The sequence below is a fragment of the Molossus molossus genome, unplaced genomic scaffold, assembly GCF_014108415.1.
Source record: "Molossus molossus isolate mMolMol1 unplaced genomic scaffold, mMolMol1.p scaffold_m16_p_15, whole genome shotgun sequence".
Lineage (NCBI taxonomy): Eukaryota > Metazoa > Chordata > Mammalia > Chiroptera > Molossidae > Molossus > Molossus molossus.
In genome coordinates, this window is record NW_023425350.1 from 73,957,478 (window position 1) to 73,985,275 (window position 27,798).

The window sequence follows — 27,798 nt, forward strand, 5'->3', positions numbered from 1 at the left end:
AGGGCCGGGGACAAACTGCAACCGAGGTACGTGCCCTTAGCGGGAACCGAACCCGGGTCTCTCCGGACTGTAGGTGGACGCTCTAACCGCTGAGCCAAACTGGCCAGGGCAAAAAAACAACCTTTTTATGTAGCATTTTTTTTTAAGATCTATTTTTGAAAATGCATCTTTATTGTTGAATGTATTACAGATCTCTTCCCTTTTCCCTCTATTTACTGCCTCCTCTCCACTCCTGGCCCCCACCTGTCTTCTCCAAACTATTGTCTGTGTCCATTGGTTAAGCATATATGCATATAAGTTCTTTGGTTTATCTCTTCCTGCCCTCCTCTCCCCTTCCCTTTGAGGTTCATCAGTCTAACAACCAATTTGTACTTCTTAATCCCTTCACCTTCTCCGCTCATCCCTTCAAACCCCCTCCCATCTGACAACTATCAAAAAGTTCTCTGGCTCTGGCTGGCTTGACTCAGCGGTTAGAGCGTCGGCCTGCAGTTCAGAGAGACCCAGGTTCGGTTTCTGTTAAGGGCATGTACTTCGGTTGCATTTTGCCCCCAGCCCTGGTTGGGTTGTGTGGTGGCAGCCACTCGATATGTCCCTTTCAGGTCAATGTTTCTCTCTCTCTCTCTTCCTCTCTCTCCCTCCTGCTCTATCTGAATGAAAAAAAAAAACAAACAAACAAACAAAAAACAACAATGAAAAAATGTCCTCGAGTGAGGATAAAAATAATAAAAATTTTTTAAAAAATTGTTAAGAAAAAAAAGTTATTTGTATCTATGAGTCTGTTCCTGTTCTGCTTGTTCATTGTTTGTAGATTCAATTGTTGATAGATATGTATATATTGCCATTTTATTGTTCATATATTTGTTCTTCTTTTTCTTTAAGAAGACCCTTCAACATTTCATATACTACTGGTTTGGTAGTGATAAACTCCTTTAGCTTTTTCTTGTCTGGAAAACTCTATATGTCCATGGATTCTAAATGATAGCTTTGCAGGAGAGAGTAATCTTTGTTGTAGGTCCTTGGTTATCATCACCTTGAATATTTCTTGCCACTCCCTCCTGGCCTGCAAAGTTTCTTTTGAGAAATCAGCTGACAGTCTTATGGGAGCTCCCTTGTAGGTAACTAACTGATTTTCTCTTGTTGCTTTTAAGAGTCTCTTTGTCTTGAACCTTTTGCATTTTGATGATGATGTGTCTTGGGTGGGCCGCTTAGTGTTCATCTTGTTTGGGACTCTCTGTGCTTTCTGGACTTATATGTCTGTTTCCTTCACCAAGTTATAAAAGCTTTCTGTCATTATTTTTTTCAAATATGTTTTCAATTTCTTGTGCTCTCTCTTCTCCTTCTGGCACCCCCATGCTGTGAATATTGGTACACTTGAAATTGTCCCAGAGGCTCCTTACACTATCCTCATTTTTAAAAAATTCTTCTTCTTTTTGCTGTTCTGATTGGGTGTTTTTTGCTTTCTTATATTCCAAGTCAATGATTTGCTTCTTGGCTTTACACACTCTACTATTGATTCCCTATAAATTATTCTTTATGTCAGTTAGTGCATCCTTCATTTCTGACTGGCCTTTTTTATGCTCTTGAGGTCCTCACTAAGTTCACTGAGCATCCTTGTAACCAGTGTTTTGAACTCTGCATTTGTTAGATTGCTTATCTCTGTTTTGTTTAGTTCTTTTCCTGGAGTTTTGTTCTGTTCTTTCATTTGGGATGTGTTTCTTTGTCTTCTTGTTTTGGCTGCCTCCCTGTGTTTGTTTCTATGTATTAGGTAGTGTTGCTGTGTCTCTTAGGCTTCATAGGGTGGCCTATTGTTGTAGGTGTCCTATACGGTCCAGTGGCACAGCCTCCCTGATTACCAAAGTTATGCCCTCGAGGTGCACCCTTCATGTGGACTCTACACCCTTCTTTTGTTATTGAGTTTTGATTGCTGTTGACACATCAATGGGAGGGATTTACTCAGGCTGATCAGCTGCAGGGACTGGCTGTGCCCACTGACCACTGACATCTGACTACCTTGGAGGATCAGCTGTGCAGGGCCTACCACACAGAGGAAGACTTACTTCCGAGGGTTCTAGTACCCACTGAGTCCACTACTTGAGTGTGTCGCTTGTGTAGGTGTTTGGGTGGTGGTGCTTTGATGTGATCTGAAGCTGTCTACTAGGTGTGCTGGGTCTAGGGCAATGTCAGCCACTGCCTGTGTTTTACTCGGGGCCACCAGGCATAAGTTACAAAGCAATCTGCAGGTGGCTCCTTCTCATGCTGCGCTTGGAAGTGCCCAGGCAAAGCCAAGTTGTGAACCAAGGCTGACTACTTCTAATGCTAGGCCTTGGGCCACTTAGTGAGACATATGGGGCTCGCTGAGGCCAGATGCTGCTAGTTCAAGAGAATTTAGGAAAATCTGAAGCAGTAGTCAAGACAGGCCAACCCTATGGTAAAGCCATTGGAAACAGCTTGGGTGAGCCTAAAAGTTGGGTGGAGCAGGGCCTCAGGGAATCATCAGGGTGGAGCAAGAGTTTGAGCCAGGTTGCTGGAGTTCCAGATACGGTGGTCTTCTGCCTGCCCTGTGGGGGAAGGGCTCACCAGAGGAACACCAGCCTCCACCAGCATGTCTATCTGGAAGAAAGCTGCCTCTCAAGCTCTTGCCCTGATGCCAAACAACTTAGCTCCTCCTTGTATGTCTCTTCAAGCTGCCTCCCTATGCTGGAGCCCAGAGGGAGTGAGTCTGAGTAAGTCTGTGTGTGGGCCCTTTAAGAGGAACTGCTGGGGACTTCAGCCGCCTCAGCCTCCTTCAGCCTCAGTTGCGCTGGTTTTTACAGCCAGAAGTTATGGAGACTTCTCTTCCTGGCACTGGAAACCTGAGCTGGGGGCCTGGTGTGGCAGGGGGACCCCTCACTCCTCAGGGAGGACCTTCACAACTAAGGTTTCCCTCTTGATTTTTAATTGCCACGTGTGGGTGTGGGACCAACCCATCCGTGGCTCCGCTCTTCCTACGGTCACAGTCCGGATGTGGTTTTTTTAATTTCATAGTTGTAGGACTTCCGTTCAGCTTGATCTCAGGCAGTTCTGAATGATGTTCTGTAGTTTAGTTGCAATTTTGATGTGGTTGTGAGAGGAGATGAGTACCAAGGTTACCTCTGCCGCCATCTTGACCGGAAGTTCCCTTTTTGCATTTTTAATATCTTCATTTTTCTATTTGGATTTCCTATCCATTTTTTCACTAATACTATATTTTTCTTTACTATTTTATATATATTTACAACAGTTTTTAAAAGTCTGTTAAATGCAGTTATTAGAGAATAAACTCTCCATATTATATATGTTTTGAACATTTTGTTTTTAAATAGTTGTTGATATAAAAATATTTTACACAGATCTTAGAACTGTTATTTGTGGAAGGACTTGAATTTACCACTGCACATTGCAATTCTACTGAAGTCCTCCAAATGTAGTTTCAATTTGTATTTCTCTTAGGACGAGTGAGATTAAACATCTTTCCATATTCTGAGTGTATTCTTTTTATGAATAGTTCATGTCTTTTGCCTATTTTTTCCTGTCAGGTTTTGGTCACTTTCCCCCTTAATTTTTAAGTGTTCTGTATATTTTAGTAACATCGGCCCTTTATGCTACCTTTATGTTAAATTTCCATATATATTTGGGTCTGTTTCTGGACCCTATTCCATTTCATTGGTCTGTCTGCCTTTTTTTGTTTTAGCACCACAGTTTTAGGCAGTAAGATACAATAGTGTTTTATATGTCAGCTTATTTTATAAGTCACTTTTTATGGCTTTTCCTTTTCAGCATTTTCTAGTTACTTTCATGTTTTTTTCATATAAACTTTATTATCAACTTTTCAACCTCATAAAGTATTTTCTGTTATTTATTTTTTTATAATTCTCACTCGAGGAAATATTCCTATTTATCTTCAGATAGAGTGGGAGGAGGGGAGGGAGAGAGAGAAACATCAGTGGGAGAGAGGTATACCGACTGGTTGCCTCCGGCACGACCCTGACCAGGGCCAGGATGAACCACAACTGAGGAATGTGCCCTTGACCAGAATCGAACCTGCGACTCTTTGGTCTGCGGGCTGATGCTCCAACTGCTGAGCCAAACTGTCCAGGGAATTTTCTGTTATTTTTATTGGCGTTGTGTTGCATGTATAAGTGAACTCAGGGAGATAGGGCATTGAACCATCCTATCTGAAAATAAGGAATATTTAAGTTTACTTCTGTGTGTTTCAGGAATGTTTTAAAGTCTTTTTATATTATTTTTTCACAGTTCTTGTTAAGTTTATGCTAGGAAAAGTTGCTTTGCATTCTTCATGGATTCCATAGTTGTGAACCTCACTCACTCACTAAAATTTATTTATAACTCCAAAATCAATACTCAAGGCATTTTGCAGATATACGTATGCTCAGAATGTTGAAAATTTGACTCGTTCTTTGACCTTCTTTCAAGTCGTAGTGTCAAACATTGTCCTTTGCTTTAGCAGTGTATTTAGTGCCATGTTTTTCATGTTTTTGTGCTTCCTACTGATTTCACTGTTTCTCTGGTCCCCACGTATTAAGCTGAAGTGCTGTCTAGTGTCCTGTGTGCAGGAGGTTGTGAGGTGCCACAAAGAAATGATGTGTTAGATGAGCTTCATATAGGCATGAGTTACAGCGCTGTTGGCCATGAGCTCTCTGCTAATGACTCAACAATATATGTTAAATAAGGTGTCTTTCAACAGAAACACATAAAAGCTTATATATTGATCAGTTGGTAGAAATGATGTGTAGGCTTTCAGAAATCTTCTTCTCCTAAGGACAATGATTCAATATTTGCTAAATTCAGTAGTAGAGGGGACTTGATAGAACATCACAGCCATGAACAATGAGAACTGACTATATTTTATCTTCTTTGTTCTTATTATAGATGAGGTTTTCTCTATCACTACTTTTTTGCATGAAAGTTATTTATTTCTGTATATTAAATTTCTGTCCTGCCACCTCACTGAGTTATTTTTGTTTGAATTAGCACTATCATAGATTCTTTCAGGTTTTTCAGGTGTACTCTTATCACATGCAAATATAATTTTACTTCTTTTTCAATTCCATTTCCCTAAAATTTCTTTTGTCTAATTGTGTTGGCCATAACTCCTTCCGTCCCCTTTTTATTTATTTTTTATTATTTTTTATTTATTTATTTATTTTATCCTCACTCGAGGACATTTTTTTCCATTTTTTGTTCAGATAGAGTGGGAGGGAGAGAGAGGAAGAGAGAGAGAGAAACATCGACATGAAAGGGACACATTGACTGGCCACCACCCACACAACCCCAACCAGGGCTGGGGACAAACTGCAATCGAGGTACGTGCCCTTAGCGGGAACGAAACCCGGGTCTCTCTGGACCGCAGGCCGACGCTCTAACTGCTGAGCCAAACCAGCCAGGGCCCCTTCCCCTTTTTATAAGGACAGCTTTCCATCTATGTGGAAATGCTCTGAGTTGATAATGGACTGTGTCATTGATCCATATACTCCGGAGTTGAAAAGGAACTTCGAGGCAATGTTGGCAACTCTGTCACTTGATACATGGATCTTTTTTACATCACTCAAGTGGGCATCCTGTTTCTTCTTGAACATCCGTTTCTTTTTTCTGGTTAAGAGCTTATCTCTCTCTTTTAGGGAGTAATCCTGTACCCATTCCACAGAGTTCTGTGCAGCTGTCAATCACTTCATCCTGATACCCTGCCCCAGCTTATGATCCATGCCAATTATACATGGTGGCCATAAAATCTGGACATATAGCTCTTATTATTTTTTTCTACAGATCAACCCCCTTTTATTATTTCTGGCATATGCTAAAGATGCACATTTATTTAGTGACAATCAAACACATGAGCTAACTCAGAAAATGCATACAGATGTGCATGCCACAGCCTAGAAGCTCTCTCTTTCTTTGTTCTCGGACATCTTTGCCTATGTCCAACGTTTTGGAATCTGTTGTTAAATACATTTCATCAGGTTGTAATTTATTTCAAGTGGGGAAGGGGGATTCAGTTTCTCTTATTCCATATTAGCTGGAAATAAAAATACTCTGTTGTTATTGCAATTTTCTTCAGCACATCAAGTAGGCATTATCAAGGAAGGACATCACATTGAACATATCACTAATGTCACTGAGCATATAATGCTTTGTAACATAATATTAACAAACTATTATCATGTATATTCATCCTGTAGTCTTCCATCCCTGTAGCCCTGTGGAGACAAAGAAAGGTGGAATAGAGAGAGAAGTTGCCACCTTTTAGAAATCAGAGGTTTCCCAGGAGCCTGGCACTCTATTAGCTCTCAGTTGCTTGTTGAATAACTGAATGAATGCATGAGGGCCCACATGAATGTGTGCAGGACCACATGAATACATGCAGGCCCACATGAATACATGTAGCCTGAGTGAGTTACAGTGACTGGATGAATGGCTACTTTCCTGCCCCACCCATTCTCCACTTTGTAGACCTAACTCAGGCTCCAGAACCTTCCTACCTGGGAGAAACTCTGGGTTCTGCGTGGCAACACACCTCCCACAGCTCCCTGCCTTTTTCTGCACCATTTCCTCCCTGCATTCCTACTTTTGGCCTGATGCTGAGCTCATGTCCCCTTTTCTTACACATTTTTGAAAGTGGATTCCTCTTTTAATTTCTTCACCATAACCGTGGCGACTCCCTAGCTTTCAGGAATGTGAGCATCACTTTTAATTAGGTTGTGACATTTTAGAGTATTGGAATGCTGCCCTAGCTTTTGCAAAAAGCATTCAATATTTTTCTTATTAATAATCTGTATCCTATTATTATCTAGTCCCAAAGCTATTATTGACTAGAAGTGACTTAAATGGGCTTTTTCATTTTTGAAATTAATAAAGCTAATTGTACTAAGAAATTAATGAATAGAGGTGAATACTTTTATGTGTTATTGTTAAAATGTGTTCTAAGAAAGCAGCAACACACAGTCCAATAGTTTTGAAATGTTTCCAACATAAGAGTTTTTATTCCGGTCCTGTGTTCAATTAGAGGTACCTACAACAGACTACAGACAAAAATAATTAGGGAGGGCACAATAAAAACCCCCAGAAAACACTAAAATAGGGAATGTTCAGTCTTGCAGCTCTCATATAAGTTATTGGGTCTTAATTTCAGTCCTAACACTAAATGATAAAATCCCTAATTCATGTGAGATAATCAATTTAAAAGAAGACTTCAGGCTTGGATTTTAACTAACTAACTTCTAAAAAATTTGAAAACACTATGACAGTAATCTATCACTTCTGGGTGTGGTGAGTCTACCAGAAGATTGAATACAGTTTTGTGAAGTCAGGGAAAATAATAGGATAAAAAAATGGAAAAGCCAAAACCAATGAGCTGAAACAGGTAGGAGAGCCAGGCGGGGGATGGCAGGGAAGTCTACCTTTGTCACAAACAGGAACGGCAGGGGTGGAATAAGGAGGCGGCCTTACCTCAGCAGAGGGGCTAGGTCCACAGTGTCAAGGGCCGAGGTCTGGGCAGCCCTGGAGGAACGCTGGCTCTCTTAAGCATAGCTGCTACCAGACTGCTTTAAGGTTTCTTGGTGATGGTCCTCAGCCCTTTGCTGCTGTGGGTGGCTCTCTGAGTGCAGGGCGGGGCTGCTCAGGTGGAAGTGTGGCGGTGATGGCGTGGCTGGCTGACTCCTAAACCCCAGGTCGAGGACCTTCTCTGGGGAAGTGGATGTCAGCATTACTTAAGGTATTAGAGTTTTTTTGCTATACTGGGACCTAAACTGTCACAGAAACAGGGGAGTGATTTCATGTGCACTACCCTTAAAAGAGATTTTAGGGTGTTCTAGAGATAAATATAGTCCCCCTCCCACCTTGGGCTTGGGATGTCTCTTAGGACTCTTGGGACCTGTTGCCATGGGAAGGGTCATCTGAATCCGAGGACACCACCTCCTGCAGAGGCAGCCGTTTTGAAGATTTCTTTTTCTTTCGTCTAGGGTTCTCCTGTCTCAGCTCCCGTAAATCTGCAGTGCCAGCTTCTCTGACTGGCCATGTTAGTAAAGTTGAGTTCTTCATGTCCACATCCTCTCTAGAAAGACAGAAATCAGGGTTACCCTGGTCTTGACAGCTGCTGTGTCTACAGAGAGATCCAAGCCAAGAGATAACAAGTGTGGGTGATGATGGGAGAAAAGGAAACCCTTGTGCACTGTTGGTGGGGATGTAAATTGGTGCAGCCACCATAGAAAACAGTATGAGCATCCTCAAATATTGAAAATGGAGCTAAAGAAAATGAAATCGCTATCTTGAAGCGATATCTGCACTCTTATGTCCATTGTAGCATTATTCACAAATAGCCAAGACATGGAAACAACCTAAGTGCCCATTGATGGATGAATGAATAAAGAAAATGTGAGATATATATATATATATATATGTTTAAATATATATATTTAACAGTAAAAAATATTATTTAGCAGTACAAAAAAAAGTGAATCTTGCTATTTGTGACCACTTGAATGGAACTTGAGGGTATTTTGCTAAGTGAAATATGTCAGAAAAAGACAAATACTACGTGATGTTTCTCATATGTGAAATATAAAATAGGCCAAACTCATAGAAACAGAGTACAATGGTAGCTGCCAGGGGCTGGGGATAGAGGTGGGGAAAATGAAGAGATGTTGGTCAAAGAGTAAATAAAAAAGAAAGAAAGAAAGAAAGAAAGAAAGAAAGAAAGAAAGAAAGAAAGAAAGAAGAAAGAAAATATACTGGACAATTTATTTATCCAGAAATGTTGTCTTTCAAAAAAGGCTTCTTGGGAGCACCTTGACCTCATTTCAACCATGCCATCATGGTGCACCATTTTTGGAATTCACCTTTTTCATAGCCTTTAGGATAAGTTAAGGACACCAGTCACCTGGTGTTAAACCAGATTTTCTTCCCACAATCAGTATCTGCCACCTTTATCACCCAGGCTTCATTCTGAATAACTTTGACAACAGCTGCTTCAGATCCTCTTGGAAATTGTCAAGAAAAAATTAATAGAGCGGAAAAAGATTTTTAGTTATTTCTAAATAGAAAATTATTTCTAAATAGAAAATCTCATAGATCAAATCTCTCTTCAAAGGATCAAGCTTTACCACATGTGATACTTTTCAAAGACTGGCTCAGAGACTCTAGAGGTAATTTCCAAGAAAGACTAAAAATTGGCTTGACTATTTCAGACTCATGAGGATAGCTATTATCAAAAAGAAAATAAAGAAAATCAAAAAATAACAAGTGTTGGCAAGGATGTGGAGAAACTGGAACCCTTGTGCACTGTTCATGGGAATGCAAAATGGTGTGGCTGCTCTGGAAAAAAGTATGGCCATCCCTCAAATATTAAATATAGAATTACCATATGATTCAGCAATTCCACTTTTGGTTATATACCCACAAGAATAAAAGCAGGGGCTCAAACAGATATTTGTACACCCATGTTCATAGCAGCATTATTCACAATAGCCAAAAGGTGAAAGCAACCCAGGTGTTCAGTGACAGATAAATGATTAAAATATGGTATACACATACAGTGGAATGTTGTTCAGCCTTTAAAAAAGAAAGGAAGTCTAGCATTTACTATGACATGGATGAACCATGAGGGCATTATGCTAAGTGAAATAAGCCAGTCACAAAATGACAAACACCATATAATTCTATTTATATGAGGTTCCCAGAGTAGTCAAAATCATAGAGACAAAAAGTAGGATGGTGGTTGCCAAGGGTTGGGTGGGGGGAGAAGAAATGGGGAGTTAGTGTTCAATAGTTACAGAATTTCAGTTTGGGATGATGAAAAAGTTCTGAACATAGATAATGGTGATAGTTGCACAATAATATTAATGTACTTAATGTCACTGAATTGTATGTTTAAAAATTATTAAAATGGTAAGTTTTATGTTATGTTTGTATATTTTACCATAATAAAAAAATGACCTGAGCAATAGCAGTAGAATTGGAAAAAGGCTTCCTAGGAGGTCAAATCCAAAATTACCTTTAAATATAAGGCCAGCACCTGTGTGAACATGTAAGTTCTGTGTGGCCAGGTTCTCAGAGACTCATCTTGACCAGGGCCGGGGACAAACTGCAACCGAAGTACGTGCCCTTAGCGGGAACCGAACCCGGGTCTCTCAGGACCACAGGCCGATGCTCTAACCGCTGAGCCAAACCGGCCAGGGCCAGAGACTCATCTTGAGATCACACTACCAGGTTGTAATTACTAGCCCTGTTCTTTGAAATCTAAAATTTTACCCACCACATTACGATCAATTATCCCTCAAATTGCTACCTCCCTTCAGAGCAGACTGTTATATATACTATTTTCTTTTCAGAGGTTTTCTGTTTCCCACAGGTTAGGATTGGTCACAGTCCAGTCTCTAACCTATAACTTCTCAGAAAGAATGGCAGCAAGGGAGGAAGAGTGGGAAGTAGAGTTTTCTAGGTAGAGTGAAAGCACCCAAAGAGTAAGGTGGAGGAGGGGTTGCCTACCTACCTGAAGGGCCCCAGGAAGAAAATCTTGGAAGGAACCCAAGAAGAAAAGCAAGAAAGATCAAGAAGCAGTGTGTGCCTAGCCCTCAGGAGGGGATTGGTCCTGTAAGTTACAGACCACCTGAATAAATAAATTCTGAGCAGGTGATCATGAAATGAGAGGCGTCCTTGTCACAAAAAGATGCAAACAATATATTGTTAAGTGGAAAGGACCTGAATAGACAGTTCTCCAAAGAGATCATACAGATGGCCAATAGACATATGAAAAATGCTCAAAGTCTCTAATCATCAGAGAGATGCAAATTAAAACCACAGTAAGACATCATCTCAGACCTGTCAGAATTGCTATATATTGCTGTTATATATACTATTTTCTTTTCAGAGGTTTTCTGTTTCCCACAGGTTAGGATTGGTCACAGTCCAGTGACCAATTCTGTCAGAATGGCTACCATCAATAAATTCTCAAACAAGTGCTGGTGAGGATGTGGAGAAAAAGGAACCCTAGTGCTCCTGGTGGGAATGCAGACTAGTGCAGCACCTATAGAAAACAGTTTCCTCAAAAAATTAAAACTGGAACTGCCATTTGACCCAGCAATCCCACTTCTGGGAATATATCCTAAGAATCCTGAAACACCAATCAGGAAGAATATATGCATCCCTATATTCATAGCAGCGTTATGTACAACAGCTAAGATTTGGAAAGAGCCCAAGTGCCCACCAATAGATAAGTGGATAAAAAAGCTGTGGTACATTAACAGAATGGAATATATGTGGCTTGTAAAAAAGGATCTGTTACCCTTTGAGACAGCATGGAGGGACCTGGAGAGTATTATGCGAAGTGAAATAAGCCAGTCAGAGAAAGACAAGCATTACATGATTTCAACTTATATGTGGAATCTACTGAACAAAATAAATTGACCAACAAATTAAGCCCTAAGACATGGAGGCATGGGACAGACTGACACATCTCAGAGAGGAGGGGTGGTGAGAAGAGATAAACCAAAGAACTTACACACTTATATACATAGCCCATGGACACAGACAATAGTGTGGTGAAGGCCTCTGAGCAGTTAGGGATTGGGTAGAAGGGAGTAAAAGGGGGAGATGGGGAACATCTATAATAATGTCAACAATAAAAATATATATATTAAAAAAAGAAGTTACAAAATAGAATGTATGTTTCATTTTCATTCTTGTTATTAAGACTGTGACTAGATGAGAATGACTGGAAGCTTTTGCATCTGTCCGTTAATAGCTGCCCCAGAGAAATGGATTCCAGTAGAACTGTCACTGTTTCACATTTAAAACACGTTTTGCAACTGTCGTCAGTGATAAAGAGAAACAAAGATTTTTATTTTGAGCAAAAAGAATCAACACAGAAGAGAAAACACTCTAGAAGGATATATATAAAATATAAATGATGATTACTTTTGAAATGTGAAACCATGGATGGTTTTTATATTCCTTTTGCTTTTTACTTTTAACTTCTAAATTATACTAACTATGCATTACGTTTGGAATAATAATAAAACAATGCAAATTATCAAGATTAGAATAAAAAGCAGAATGGGATTTTGATCAAGGAAAAGCCTTTATGACAACCAAGCAGACACTGCTCGGCCACCCTATTATACTCTCCAGAAGGACGGACGTTCAAGATATTCCATGAGGAAAAAGTCCCCTTATTGGGGAGGGTAGGTGTGAATCTAATAATCTAATGTGAAAGCTCCACACCCCCTTCCCCCATGCACCTCACTCGCTTGGCCCAGACCCACTCTGTGGACAGGAAAGGGCACTGTGCTCCTGACATTTTCCATCAGCATGCCGGAAAGGCCCTGCTAAATGGCTTTTGTTCGACCTATCTCATATCAACACTGAGTTAATTTAAGTGTCCCATTGATTTTAGCCTACAGATTTGGTTAAATCATATGACAAATAGACCAACACTGAGTAGTGGGGGAGCCAGGCACTGAGCCTCTGCTGGCTCTTCAGAAGCAGCTGGTTGCTTCGGGGAAGAGTGCTGAGCACCCACTCCACGCTCTCCTTGGGTCAAGCCCATCTCATCTGCTTGGTCAAGCATTCTCAGCTTGCCATCTTCTCACTGGTTCCCTGAGGCCTCATTTCTATTCTGCCCCAAGTGTGACTTTGTCAGCAAGGTGTCTTAGAACAGAAAGAACAGGAGGACCTGTGGGGTAGGCACTGAACAGATGTTTGATGAGGACCAGGAGGTCCCTGAGTTTTAACAATGGAAGGAGCAGAAAATGGAGAGACTGATAAGGAAAGGCTGTTGCTACCCAAATTGTAACCACTGGCCCCCAGGGTTAAAGAATCTCTGACTCTTTGTGTCCCCTTGGCCCCAATACTAGGGCACCCCGACCACTTTCTGAAAATAGGCAATGGCCCTGCCCCGCTGGGTAGTGGGACACTCACAGACAGGGCTTACTGCTGAGCCACTTGTTTTTAGGGCTTGGCTCCAGCATAGGAACTGGGGCTTCTTATCTGACCTGAAGGGACCAAGGAACCAGTACCAAACAGAGGCTTAATGATGCCAGGTGCACGGCTCCTTTTGGAAGTCATCAGCAGTGGTCGGAAGAGGCCATGGGAAGTGACTCATCTCAGGTAATGGCAGAGGCAGTGCTGGGTCTTGTGGTTTCAGTCAATGACTTGATATCACACATGGAGAAAAGGGAGGAGTGTTAAATAGTGTGGAAATTATAACTTCCCCCGGGACATACTCATAAATCCAAATAGCTTGATGGAGAATTACTAAACTGCTCAAAGAAAGATAGTGGGAGTCTAATATTTTGTGTAAGAGGAATTGAGAGCTGACCACAGACCCAGACAATCCACATCTGAACTGGGAGAGGGTCTCCCCTCCTGTGGACTTATGCACAGCGATGTCCCCAAGATCACACCATTACAATTACACATCAAGGGGAGCTCTTGCCCTAAGGACCTCAGTGCCCAACAACCTCCTTCAGATATCCAAATACAGTGATACTAAAATAAATACAGTGATACTAAAATTCTCTTTTTTAAGAACTAATTGGAGGAGGGGGAACTAATGGGGGAAAACACTTTCAACAATAAAGATAAATAAAAAATACTTTCAACAATAAAGATAAATTTTTTAAAAGAATGGATTAAGAACTTAGCCAAATAAACAGCATACTTTACAAGCCAACCTTACTAAATGTCTTACAGAATCATTTAAAATCAAATTTTGAGCAGAAAATGAAAATTTGCATCAGCTCTGGCCATATTCAATCAATTTTGAACCCTCTGTCCTTCCAATACTGTCTTCCTATCTTTCACTGATCACCACCTTCTGTTAGGAACCAGAGAGGGGCCAGGAGAAAGTCCTCTCAGTCACCCAAACAGAAGGCCCCAAGAAGAAAGAAAGGGGAGGGATAGGGATAGAGAGGTCGGTGTCTGCAATCCTGGTCCACCTGCTTGTTTGGGGCCATGTACCTCTTATCTTACCAACCCAAGTGAAAGGTTATGGTGAATTCAATATTTTAAAATTAGTCAAATGATGTCCAGTTGGAATTGAAATCTATAGTCCATTTCTTTGATAGCCCATGAAGAAAACACCAAGATTTTTTTTAAATGCTCTCATTTGGTATAAAGGTATACAGACTTACTCAAGAATGACCAAAGAGAGAAGGCACATTGATAATGTACATGAGGAAGAGCTCCTGATGAGAAAGAACCTACCAGAAGGAAATCCTAGTGTAGAAACAAAATAAGGCCTCCACCTTTATTTGTGTACACATCTGCCAGCCCTGGTTATAGAAACAGAGCTGGATTAAGGTTTGAACATAGTGGGTTGGATGTGACCTCTGCTTAGAATTAAATGCAGTCTCTTGCTAGTGGAGAGGTGGCCAGAGAAAAACACAGTGCTCATTACAATGGGGAGACTAGGGGATCAGCCAACACTTCTTCTGTACAGAGCCCTAAGAGCGAGTGTAGATAATTAGCAGCTAAGAGCTTTAAATAAGGCCTGGGAGTACAATTAAAGACTTTTCTCAACACAGAAAGAATTAAATTATAATCTTAGAATAGTAATTGACAATGTTGAGTTTAGTGAAAAAGGTCAATACCTAGACACATCTATTCTTAGTCCTTTAGAATGTACTAAAATTTGGATATCATACTGTTTGAGTAGAACTTTGAGAGTAACAAAAATATGCTATTATTTTATTTTATTATTATTTTAATCCTCACATGAGGTTATTTTTCTATTTATCAACAGATAGAATGGGAGGGAGGGAGAGAGAAGGAGAGAAAGAAACATGGATGTGAGAGAGACACATCAATTGATAGCCTCCTGCATGACCCAACCAGAACCGGGACAAACAGTAACCGAGGCATGTGCCCTTGACTGGAATCAAACCCGAGACTCATTGGTCTGCAGGCCGATGCTCTAACTGTGAGCCAAACTGGCCAGGGTGAATATACTATTATTTTAAATAAGATACTCATCTAGAAAAAGAGTGAAGGGCCGTAATGTATCTTTTCAGTAGTCATATCTGAAGTAAGATCCTCTACAGAACTATGTACCCCTCGAAGAGACCTGATGGGCATCCGCTAAGATGTGCTCGTTCATTGGTTCATTCTTCAAATAGTCATGGCGCACATCCTGTGAGCTGGACCCTGGCAACCAGGATTTGGAAGGAATAGAACGTGGGCCCTGCTTTCAGGACTCATGTCCACCAGGAGTGATGGCCATGAAAGTATAGGCCTCACACAAGGGAAGATTCCTGTAAGGAACCCCCTACAGGCTGCAGAGGGACCTCCGCAGCAGAAGGGCTGGTGATCTTGAACACACAGAGTGGTGGTGATGCTTAAGCTCAATGCTGGACTTCCCGGGAGGCCAAGGGCAAAGAATAGCACTCCAAGGAGGGAGTACTTAGCCTGCGCCAAGACAGAGAACCTTGAAAGGCACTGGTGTGGGGAAAAGCTACAAGTAGTTTGGTTTGGTATAGCAAGTGAGTAGAGATCTTTTGGGAGTTTGGCTGGGAGTGGCCAGGGAGAAGTGAGGCTAGGGAGGCAGCCTGGAGCCAACCAACAATCGGCTAAGCTAGGATGGGAAGGGTCATAGAGGGGAGCTCTGAGGTATGTTGAAGTGGGGGAGGAGCCATACAATTTGTGCAGGAGGAAGGTTCCTCTCCTCAGACCTTAGGGAACATGGCAGGAGAGGCCAGAGGCAGGGCTCTCAAGAAGTGGGAGCCCTTGACCTAAGGCAGCCTGGGTCCAGCAGAGCTGAAAAATATTTGCAAGTTAGGATCAATATAACCTGGAGATGCCCTGCTGGTGTGGCCCAGTGGAATAAGCATTGTCCCATGGACTAAGAGGTCCCGGTTTGATTCCTGGTCAGGGTACACGCCCAGGTTTCAGGCTTGATCCTCAGTAGGGGGCATGCAGGAGGCAGCCATTCAATGTTTCTCTCTCACATCAATGTTTCTCTCTCTCTCTCTAAAAAAATCAATAAAAACATATTTAAAAATATATATAATCTGGAGACTAATGGGTGTGGGAGATGAAGGACAAGAAGAAACCCAAGATGACCACCGGATTTCTGCTTGGATGACTCTGACTGTGGGTGGAATAGGAACTGAGACAGGGAAGGCAGGAAAGGGAGCAGGATTGTGATGCTCCAACTATGACTTCAGTTTTAGGTGTGCAGAGTTTGAGACTCTGCACACACAGGTGGATGGCTAGAAATAATTCCTGCCATGTGTCCAGCCCCTGCTTTCCTCCAGGCTGGACAAGCAATGACCATCCCAGTCTTCACAACAAGCTCAGTGATAGAAGTGACCTGCCTGGGGGCACAAAACAAAGTGAGGGTGGGGCTGGGACACTACCCAGGTATTAGTTCACACCCTTTATCAAGGCTGCTCATCAGAACTACCCATCCCAGATGCAAGGGCACAGCAGCCTGGATTGGAAATGGAGCTATGAGGAAGTCATGGGTGTGAGCACCAACAGGCGGGGAGAAAATCCAGAGAAAGGAGGAGCCATGATAAGCCTCAAGATGGGGTGGTTAGAGGAGGGAATGGCCGACCATCAAATACAACTGAAAGAGCCGGCACAGTCAGTGGGAGCGGAGTTCACTGTGTGAGCATGGGAAAGGTCCTGAGTGGCCCCCTGGAAACAGTTTTTGTGGAGGGGTGATGAGGGAGCTGATACCCAAAATTAGGGAGCAAATAGGAGGCAAGAGAATGGCAATGTCAAGGCTCAGACTGCACATGCGCTTGGTAGTGACCACACTGCAAAAACAAGGAAGGTCTACTGTGTGTGTGTGTGTGTGTGTGTGTGTGTGTGTGTGTACGTGCATGGGTCTGTGCATGTGTGTAAATGGGGGAGGCAAACTTGAATTTTCACTGAGGCAAAGGACTCAATGGAGAGGAGCTAAGGAGAGAGGAGAGGAAAATCTAGGGATAGTTGATGGAGCAAGGACCCAGGCCATGGGGACGTGCCTCTGAAGCCTGGTGGACAGACCAGTTTTGGCTGAGAGGAGGGACTTTGACAAAAGGATACAGCTTTCCAAAAGCCCAGATGTGGGGGATAAGAAGTAGAGGAGAGAATGTCCTCTGGTTTATGAAGTACAAGGTAAAACCATTGGGAGAATGAAGGTTGATACCCAAAGGTGACCCACAAACTCCAAGTGAAGTTGGAGGGAATTTCCTGGATCCCTTCCCTAGCCCTTGTGCAAAACCCACCTTCACTTTCAAGGTCATGGCTCTGACTCCAACCTTGATGCTCCTGGTTGGCCCCATGGACTTAGGTTTTTGCCTGCTCTCCAGGCCTTAGCTTATTCTTATTGACTTTCCTTTCCAGCTTTTAGCAATCATACTGCTTCAGATGAAAATGGGTTTATCCCCCTGTAGCCTCTGGAAAACCCCACCTACCCCTCATACACTCACTTGGGTAAAGGCAAGCCAGCACCAGCATCTCGTTCTCACCCCTCAAGAGAACAGGCAGATGGGTGAGCGGCCCCTACTGCAACCCAATCTAAACTTTGCTTTATAGACTTCATTGAAGGCCTTGACTCCTTACAAATAAAAGGGGAATACTTCCTTCATATTCATGACAGAAGTCAGAGTGACTTTCTGAAAGGTCAGTAAAATAGTGTTGTAGTTGAGATTAGAACCAGACAGGGTAATAACCAGGAGGTAAAAGGTGTGCCAACAAATAAAAAATAATCACAGAACTACATTTTAAGCAGGAAGTCCCCCACCTGTGCCTTTCTCCCCAAGTACTTAGAGATCATGGATCTCAACTCAGAAACTGATTAAAGGTGCAAATATATAAATAAAATTCAGGTAATAAGATGTTGGGTCCACTTACACTTTTGGATCCTCCTGAATTGGCGGTGACTTTATATTAGAGCAAGAGAGAGCATACTTGTTTTGGCTGATCTTAATAAGTGAACTCCGAGGGCAAAATTCCTGTAATAATACCAAAGAGTTAACTCAATTTAAATCATAGATGTCCATAATTCAGGTGTAATTTTATTCTAGCTCAACCCATTATAATAGCTACTAGTCATTATCCTATTCAGAGTGACACTTAAGAGTACAGTTTAAATACAGAACCTAGCTTGATGATTACATGCTGAATAAAAGTCCTCTGTCATTTCTCCATATCCTGGATCATCTGCCAAGTCCATCCACATAAGATGCAGTGGGTGTGCATGTGCACGCACGCACGCACACACACACACACACACACACACTTTCATATAACTGCCATCATATCTTTACTTTGGCCTTGGCATCTCTTTTCTGGACTTATAAACTGCCACCACCACCCCTTGATGAATGCCCACCTTTAGCCCCATGAGTCTCCCAGCATCGCTATCAGAACTGTTTTCAGTGTCCATCCCCCTGACCATGCCACTCTGGTCTCCAGGGACCCACTGCTCAGAGGGTAAATGCAAGGTCCTTCCTGGACTCTGAGTCTTTTTTGCTCAGTGATGCTGAGTCAACTGCTTAATCTCTCCCTACACCCTGGGGACATGCCCAGGGATGTCTCTTCCATCATCCCTTGATTTGCTTTCTCCTTTTTTGCCTGGTAGATATCCCCACAGCTGCGCCACCTGGTGCCCTTCCAGATTGCCCCTTTACTGTCATCCAAACAGCTCCAGGAAAGTGCATTTCTCTCAGGCTTTTCCTGGGTTGATGAGAAGGCACCTTTTCTCCCTCCTGTTCTGTCAGTTTGAATTCAGTGCCTCTGGGCCCACTGGCTCGTCTTCACTCTTTGCCCTTAATCCTAAAATTCACTTACCATGACCCCCTCCCTGGTGAATATACCTCATGCTACAGTCAAGAATTGACTACATATTTTATTCCATATAGTAGGCAGCCAGACACAGAATCCTAGGGTGTAGCCCATGGAGCTGGACTGCCTGGGTTCAAATGCCTGTTCTATGGCTCCCGTGTGGGACATAACCTCTCTGCTTCAGTTTCCTTATCCGAAGATGGGGACAATGACAGTTCCCACTTCACAGTGTTCTGAGCACTCAATTGTTCACTGTAGGTAATGCACTTGGAGTAGTACCTGTGGCACATGCTAAGTGCCTAATAAAGTTAGCAGCTATGATTTTATTTGTTCCTTTTTGCTCACCAATCTATTTTCCAGGCATGTTAAGTACCTGAGCAAAGTTATTTCCATTAGAAACATCATTTATTCAAATAATTTGAAAAGCAATTGTGAGAACCTTCTCTTCATCAGGGGCTGTGTCATGGTACAAAGGTCGATAGGCCACAGCTCCTGCATTAAGGAGCTGAGGGGTTGGTGAGGAAGCCAGTGTGGGAAGAGGGCAGGACAGTGTGCAGGGGACCCTGAGGGCCTCAGCAGGGAGTCACACGAGGCAGAATTTTTCAAGTGACAGGAGCGTTCATGGAAAGAAGATAGGAAGGGAAGTCTAGGAAGTGTGAAAGCCCAGGGGCTTGGAAAAGGCCACTGTGTTCAGGAAGCAGGGAGTCGACCACGGAACCGGAAGCCAAGCTCACGGGACAGGCCAGAAATATGCTGGGATCACACTACGTTTTTCCTTTATTTTCTGCTTCTTTCCAAAAATTTCAATTTCAGTTTACATTCACTATGATTTTGTATTAGTTTCAGGTGTACACAGTGGTAGACAATCATATACGTTACAAAGCGATCCCCCAATATTTCACGTACCCAGCTGACACCATACACTATTATTGACTATATTCCCTATGTAGTAGTACTTTACATCCCTGAAGCTGCACTTTTTTTGAGGTTGATGAGGTAGGTGTGTGTGTGTGTGTGTGTGTGTGTGTGTGTGTGTGGCGGAGGTGGGGGGGCACACATCAGGCAGGCAAATGACATCATCAGATTTGTAAACTGACAAGATTTTTTTCTAAAAGTTTTAGGGAAGATACATTGGGAGGACGGGCAGGAAAGTGTAAGGCGGGAGCTTTCTGAGCAGCAGCAGGGACGCTAGAGAGAGTGGAGCTGTCAGAAGGGGAAGGACACTGAAGAAGCCAAGTGAGCTCCCAGCCCGGAGGGCGGAATGGGAGCCCCAAAAGCCATTCAGTGGAGAGGCAGGCAGGCCATAGCCTTCTTAGTAAGGGCAGATTTTGTGTTGCAGAGTGGGCAGAATCCAAACTGCAGGGGGAGTAGATACAGCCAGGGAAATGTTTTCTTCAAGACACCTGGCAGTGCCAGGAAAGAGCTAGGTGTGGCCCGAGAGAAAGGCAGGTGCAGGAGCCACTTCCTGCTGGGAACGCAGTCCTTTTCTAAATGCAGTTCTACTTACTCTCCGGTTGTTACACTTCAAAACTGTGTAGAATTTATCTTCGACCACATCTGGATTCGGAAGCGCTATGACAATGCCGGGGACATAGAAATCAAATCCATTGGGTATCAGAATTTTGGCAAATACATAATCTCCAACCTGTAGACGAGATAGATTTCATAGCAAACATTTTGCTTATAGATCTTACAGACAATATTAATATAAGCTTGTTTTTAAACATCCCAGGATTCTAAATGTCAAATACATATTTTTTTCTCAGAAAGCATGAATAGTTTCAAATTCTTTGCCACGAGTGTAGGGAAGCCCCATTGTAGCAGGACTTTTTCACCCAACTAGGGTCCCAGGGACAGCCAGCAAGATGATGAGGGGTCTGGAAACACATCCTACTAAGACTGTTGGGAGGAACCTGGAGTGCTTCGCACAAAGACCAAGGAGAAATAGGAACACTGTCTTCCTGTTTCTGAAGGGCTGTCACCCTGACACAGGAAGGGAACAGGTTTGTTCAACATTACAGTAAGCACACAGCAGGACTCCTTGGGTAAAAGTTACAAGGAGATAGCTTCCAGAAGAAAGGAGATCTTGGGAAGGGACTCCTGGGAAGGGCTGCTGGGCATTTGTCAGATGGAAAGGACCAATAGTCAGGAGAAAGTGCTTTGACTTGTGCCGTGGTTCTGGCATGTCAAACCACACAACCAGGTGACTGACATCCTATGAGTGCGCTTGGTGCTTTCCTTCTTGGCTCACACTATCTAAAAAACCACAGCAGTGCAGTTCTGGGGGCTTTCTCTCTATTCTCTGGCCTTGGTGTCATGGAAAGCATGACCTCAGCCCTTGTGTTTAAACTATTTTAATTTACTCTTGCAGTTAAAGTTTCAAGAGCACTAGCAGCTACAGCAACACCCTTCTCTGATCATCTATGACATGTGAAGTGGCAAGTTCAGTCCTGAGCTACTTAACAGGGTGTTAGCAGATCAGGGCCATGAGCAAAGTAATCTCCAGGCAAGTGGTCATAAGAACAGGGGCCATTGCTCTTCCCGTCCAAATGCAAGCCCTCTGCAGGAGCCCAACCAGAGCTCAGCAAGGGCCCAACAGTGGTTGCACCATCCTCAGAGCTCTGGGAGTGGTGAAAAGGGACCCGGAACAGGTGCTAGAGCAGATACCTGGAGCAGCGGGCAGGGCATGGCGCCCCCCACAGGTGTGATGAAGGAGGTAGGCACAACCTTGGTGTCTCCATACCTGAAGCTCACCAGTGCATGGGTGGGGCTTAAGCATTTCTTCACAACCCCTGGAAAGAATAAAAATTAAAATAAAATATGAAGCCAAGTAATCTCTGTTCTTTTAGGCTGGCCCCATCTGTTGACTGTACTAAATTGTCACACTTTGCCTATAGGTCAGTGTGCCCCTTTGCTGTCCCCACCAGACAGCATTAGACACCATCCAGTGGGGGCTGGGTGGACTGACTGCAGGTAGTGATGTGCAGTGCTCCAGTATGGGAGCCCAGAAAATGCACAGAAGCTCACACACCCAACGTCACTAGCAACTATCTGAGGGGAACATCATTTTTAGAAACAAACAACCTCTTCCTAGACACTTCCTACCATCTGGTTTCCTTATTTATTTATTCTAGCTATATTCCCTTCTATAATTCTTAAATATTGAAAATCGATGTTGTTAAATTGTGAAAGTGAAAAGGAAATGTGAACTCTCATCATCAGCTTTTTATCTAAATAAATCAATGAAAAGGTAACTAGGTTGAGCATATTCCACAGCTTCCCTAAAGTGTGCAACCAAATGGGAGGGGAAAGAAAGTACCCAGACATTTCCTTGTCTTTTAGTTCTCCTCAGAGATTATTATAACAGGAAAGAAAAATACCTGTGTTAAGGTTCACATAATTTGTCATTTAGCCTAGTTGGAATGTATCTTCCCATTATACAGGGGTTATAAATACTAAGGAGAAGTTTTGACACGACACTTCCCTGGGCAGTGACAACTGCGCCCGCACCTCCACTCTGAGAGAGTAATGTGCCCATCCCTACTGGGCTCTGGCAGCATGAGTGCCTGGCACCCGCCCCTGCTCACAAGCCACCTTGGCAAAGTCCCATGTCCTTTATGTGGCAAAAACAAGCAAACAAAAAAAAAACAACTGCTTTTTTTAACAAAAAAAAATTTAAACTCATCTTTATTGTTGAATGTATTACAGATGTCCCTGCTTTTTCCCCTATTGATCCGCTACTCCCTGCTCCTGACCCTTCCTGCCTTCCCCACACTATTGTCTGTGTCCACTGATTATGCATATATGCATATAAGTTCTTTGGTTTATCTCTTCCCACCTCCTGCCTCCCCTCCTTTCCCTTTGAGATTTATTAGTCTGACAACCAATTTGTACTTCTTAATCCCTTCACCTCTTTCTCCCATCTCCCCAACATCCCTCCCATTTAGTAACCAACAAAAAGTTCTCTGTATCTGTCTCTTTCTGTTCTGCTTGCTCATTTTGCTTGTAGATTCAATTGCTGCTAGATATGTATATATTGCCTTTTTATTGTTCATATTTTTTATCTTCTTTTTCTTCAAGATGACCCTTCAACATTTCATATAATACTAGTTTGGTGGTGATGAACTCCTTTAGCTTTTTTCTTGTCTGGGAAACTCTTTATATGTCCATTAATTCTAAATGATAGCTTTGCAGGATAGAGTAATCTTGGTTGTCTTTAGTTTTCATCACTTTGAATATTTCTTGCCACTCCCTTCTGGCCTGCAAAGTTTCATTTGAGAAATTGGTTGACAGTCTTATGGGAGCTCCCTTGTAGGTAACTAACTGCTTTTCTTTTGCTGCTTTTAAGCTTTTCTCTTCGTCTTTAACCTTTTGCATTTTGATTAGGATGTGTCTTGGTGTGGACCTCTTTGGGTTCATCTTGTTTGGGACTCTCTGTGCTTTCTGAACTTATATGACTGTTTCCTTCACCAAATTAAGGAAGTCTTCTGTCTTTATTTTTTCAGATAGTCTTCTGTCATTATTTTTGCTCTCTCTCTTCTCCTTCTAGCACCCCCATGATGTGAATGTTGGTACACTTGAAGTTGTCCCAGAGGTCCCTACACTATCCCCATTTTATTGAATTCCTTTTTCTTTTTGCTATTCTGATTGGGTATTTTTTGCTTCCTTATTTTCCAAATCAATGGTTTGCTTCTTGGCTTCACCTACTCTACTATTGATTCTCTGTAAATTGTTCTTTATTTCAGATAGTGCATCCTACATTTCTGACTGGTCCTTTTTTATGTTTTTGAGGTCTTTACTAAGTTCTTTGAACATCCGTATAACCAGTATTTTGAACTCTGCATCTATTAGATTGCTTATCTCTATTTTATTTGGAGCCTTTCCTGGAGTTTTGTTCTGTTATTTCTTTGGGACATGTTTCTTTGTCTCCTCATTTTGGCTGCCTCCCTGTGCTTGTTTCTATGTATTAGGTAGAGTTGCTATGTCTCCTAGACTTCATAGGGTGGCCTATTATAGTAAGTGTCCTGCAGGATCTAATGGCACAGCCTCCCTGGTCACCCCAGCTGGGCCCTCGAGGTGCACCCCTCATGTGGACTGTACACCCTTCTGTTGTAATTGAGTCTTGATTGCTGTTGGCATGTCAATGGGAAGGATTTACTCAGGCTGATCAGCTGCAAGGACTGGCTGTATCCACTAACCACCCACTTCTGACTACCTTAGAGAATCAGCTATGCAGGGGCCCCCCACACAGAGCAAGACTTACTTCAGCAGGGCTCTGGTACCCACTGAGTCCACTTCTTGAGTGTGTTGCTTGTGGAGGTAGTTGGGTGTTGGTGCTTCATTGTGCTTTGAAGCTCTTCACTGAGTGTGCTGACTCTAGGGCTAGGTCAGCCACTGCCTGTGTTCTACCTGGGGCCACCAGGCATAAGTACAAAGTGGTCTGTAGATGGCTGCTTCTTGTGCTGGGCTTGGAAGTGCCCAGGCAAAGCCAAACTGTGAATCATGGCTGGCTGCTTCTAATGCCAGGCCTTGGGCCATTTAGCAAGAGGTATTGGGCTCACTGAGGCCAGATGCTGATAGTTCAAGAGAATTTAGGAAAATCTGAAGCAGGAGCCAAGACAGGTCAATCCTATGGTAAAGCCACTGGAAACAGCGTGGGTGGGCCTGACTGTTGGGTGGGGCAGGGCCTCAGGGAATCACCAAGCAGGGCAAACAGTGTGAGCCAGGTTGCTGGAGTCCCAGATGTGGTGCTCATCTGCCTGCCTCATGGCTCACCAAAGGAACAACGGCCTCCACCAACACATCTGTCTGGAGAAAGCTGCCTCTCTAGCTCTCATCCCGATGCCAAACAATTCAGTTCTTCTCCATATGTCTCTTGTGCCCTTCAAGCTGCCTCCCCAGTGCTGGAGCCTGGAGGGTGTGAGTCCAAGTAAGTCTGTGTGTGGGCCCTTTAAGAGGAACTGCCTGGCCCTGGCCGGTTTGGCTCAGCGGTTGGAGCGTCGACCTGTGGACCAGAGAGTCCTGGGTTCAGTTCCCGCTAGGGGCACGTACCAAAAAAAAAAAAAAGAGGAGCTGCCTGGAGCTCTAGCAGTCTCAGCCTCTCTCAGCTTCAATCCTCACTGGTTTTTACAGCCAGAAATTATGGGGACTTCTCTTCCTGGCACTGGAACCCTGGACTGGGGTACTGGTGTGGGAAGTGGACCCCTCTTTCCTCAGGAAGGACCTTCACAGCTGAGGTATCCCTCCTGATTTTTATCCGCCACACATGGGTGCAGGACCAGCTCTTCAGAAACTCCGCTTCTCCTACCAGTCTCCATGTGGCTTCTTCTTTAATTTCATAGTTGTGGGACTTCCATTCAGCTTGAGTTCAGATGGTTCTGAAGGATGGTTGTTCTGTAGTTGAGTTGTAATTTTGATGTGGTTGTGGGAGGAGGTGAGCACCACGTTTACCTGCGCCACCATCCTGACTAGAAATCAAAAACTGCTGATTTTCATCTTGAGTCCATGTCTTTTGTATTAAATAATCAAAGAAATGAACACCTTTGTAAAAACAACACACACACACTAAAACCAGCTTTCCACTGTGTGTCTTTCTTATCAAACTAAAATGTTCAATTTGGTTTTTGAATATTCTTTGCACATTATTCACACATTTCCTACCATAAAGTGACTTTACTCTTTTAATTAGAAAAGCAAATACTACTTTTTAGAAGGAATTTCTATTATGAAAACAATGAAGGGCTCCTCGAGGTTGAAGAGAACCGTCACATCCCACACCATCTCCCGGTTCACGCCAGTGTGAGCCTCCTCACATTCCCAGCTTTGGGACTTGAGCAGAATCTGGTCTTAAGCCAGTTGGGCAGTTTTCCAGTTGCCTAAAGTGGGAAGCTGTGACAGAGACTGCACAGCCCACAAAGCCTAACTCATCCTCCGCCTTTTACAGGGAAGTCTGCCTGACCTGCTTTAGGTGACTGGACCTAGGCTTTTCAGTAAGTCACTCAATCTCTTTTTAGTTCCTTCATTCTCTTTACGTCTGGCACAATCTCTGCAGATGTGGCCTTTGTCCTCCAGATATTACTGTGCTTTCTTATGGTCCAACTTAGAACCAGCCTCACCACGCTAACACCCCTCTGGCTGTGCTCTGGGACCTGCAGGACCCTGAGCGGCCTGCTGAGTTAGGACCTGCAGGACCCTGAGCGGCCTGCTGAGTTAGGGCTCAGCCTCTGCACTTGCTCCTTCTCCATCTAAGGAAAGAGTTGCTCGCTTTCCTAAGTCCTGATCCAAGACCAGTTCCAACCTTTGGCTTCCTGACACTGCAGCTTTTCTGTCCTCACGCACAGAGAGGCAAGACAGTGTCGCCTGGCTCTCAACTATTACCAGGAACCATTTGGGGGGACTGGCCTTTGTTCTTTTGATCTTTCCTCCTGAAGGAGGCTTGGTGATTCCAGTCATCTTTCTGGGTATGAGTCAGCTCCCCACCAGTGCCAGAGGGCTCTCCTGTACTCAGGCTAGGAAATGGAATGTGCCCCTATTGAGACCTTCTGCAAAACTGGTCCATGCTTGGGGGTAGAGGACTGGAGAAATAGTCTAAGTATACAGTGTAGTCAGTTCATTTGGTGAGAGATACAGCAATAGTTCTTAATCTTTGCTCCAAACAGGAAGTTCTCAGGCTGGAGATTGGATTTTTTACCCCTGGCTATGAGAACCTTCTGATATTCACATCCCAACATCTCCTGAAAAAGGCACTTGTTTTGCTCCACCAGTAGCCTTCTCTACTTGCCCCAATCCACTGTGTGTCCCCCTCCACATCCATTCATCATATTCTTATCTTCCTTTAGTCTCAGAGGTTTCCTTTCTAGCAAACTGTGCTGGTTTTTGCCTCTTTGAATTGTTATGAAAGTTTTAAAACTGCAAGCAGCGCCTTCTTCCCTGGGAGAAGATGAGGGTTGCTCATACCTCCTAAGAGGAGCTCTCAGGTGGGGTGATAGAAAACTCTTACAGGTAATTAACACTTCCCAATTTACAAACTGCTGTACATTGTCATATTTAATCTACACTACAATCTTAGGGAGTTTTAATGGTTTCAAATCCCATTTGGAAAGATAAGGAAACTGAGGCTCAGAGAACTTTGCATGTCTAGTAGAGGAAAGCAGCAGACTTCAAATAAATAAAATGTAGGAGTTTCTGACCGTAAATCATTACACCTGAGAAAGTATTCAGTGCCCCTACATGCCTTTTTCTTCCATTGCCACAGTGCAGAAATCTTGCAACCCAGACTTTTCATCACCGTGAATTTCCTGAAGTAAAATGCTGCTTCTCACTGAACAACAACAAGGATGACCCCATTTCCACACATAATGACTTAAAATAAGATTGTTGTTGTTTTTTTAGACTATATTTTTATTGACTTTTTAGAGAAAGAGGAAGGGAGAGAGAGAGAGAGAGAAACATTGATGTGAGAGAGAAACACTGATCAGCTGCCTCCTGCATGACCCTCACTGGGGAATGAGTCTGCAACCCGGGCTTGTGCCCTGACTGGGAATTGAACTGGGACCTCTCAGTCCATGGGACAACACTCAATCCACTGAGCCACACTGGCTGGGCTAAAATAAGGTTTACAAATATGTCTTCCTCCTTCCTTGAATTTCAGTCTCCTAATAAGCCAGGTTATCAGCTTGTCATGTCCACTCTGCACAATGCAGTTATTCCTTAGATGATGCACACTGACCTGGAACAGAGTTAGCCAGACAGAGGTCCCTGTCCTGATTCCCAAGAGGGCAGTAACAATCAGCTCTGCTCCAGGGTAGACATCTGGTCTTAAGACACCTGGACACTCTGATCCAGTTACCCCAAAGCCACCTTTCTCTGAGGTACATTTTAAAGCCAGCTATTTTTTATTAAAAACGTTTAAAAGGTTTTGAACAGGAGTTTTCAAAACAGAAGACATCAGTCAATATCATGCTCCACAAAACTTTATTTGGCTCTCTCTTTTTT

The 27,798-nt window shown here is 43.1% G+C and overlaps 1 protein-coding gene across 1 annotated transcript in view; it reads right to left on the minus strand.

Moving 5' to 3' along the window:
• Positions 1-7,579: 7,579 nt before the first annotated feature.
• The window catches only part of VWA3B (von Willebrand factor A domain containing 3B), a 219,622-nt gene continuing 199,403 nt past the window's right edge, over positions 7,580-27,798 (minus strand). Inside the window, exons 23-27 of the mRNA XM_036263356.1 lie at positions 21,472-21,596; positions 20,312-20,449; positions 17,872-17,972; positions 7,907-8,086; positions 7,580-7,628 (exon numbers count right to left, since the gene is read on the minus strand). Of these exons, the coding sequence (XP_036119249.1) occupies positions 7,580-7,628; positions 7,907-8,086; positions 17,872-17,972; positions 20,312-20,449; positions 21,472-21,596 (593 nt within the window). The remainder of the gene's footprint in view (positions 7,629-7,906; positions 8,087-17,871; positions 17,973-20,311; positions 20,450-21,471; positions 21,597-27,798) is intronic.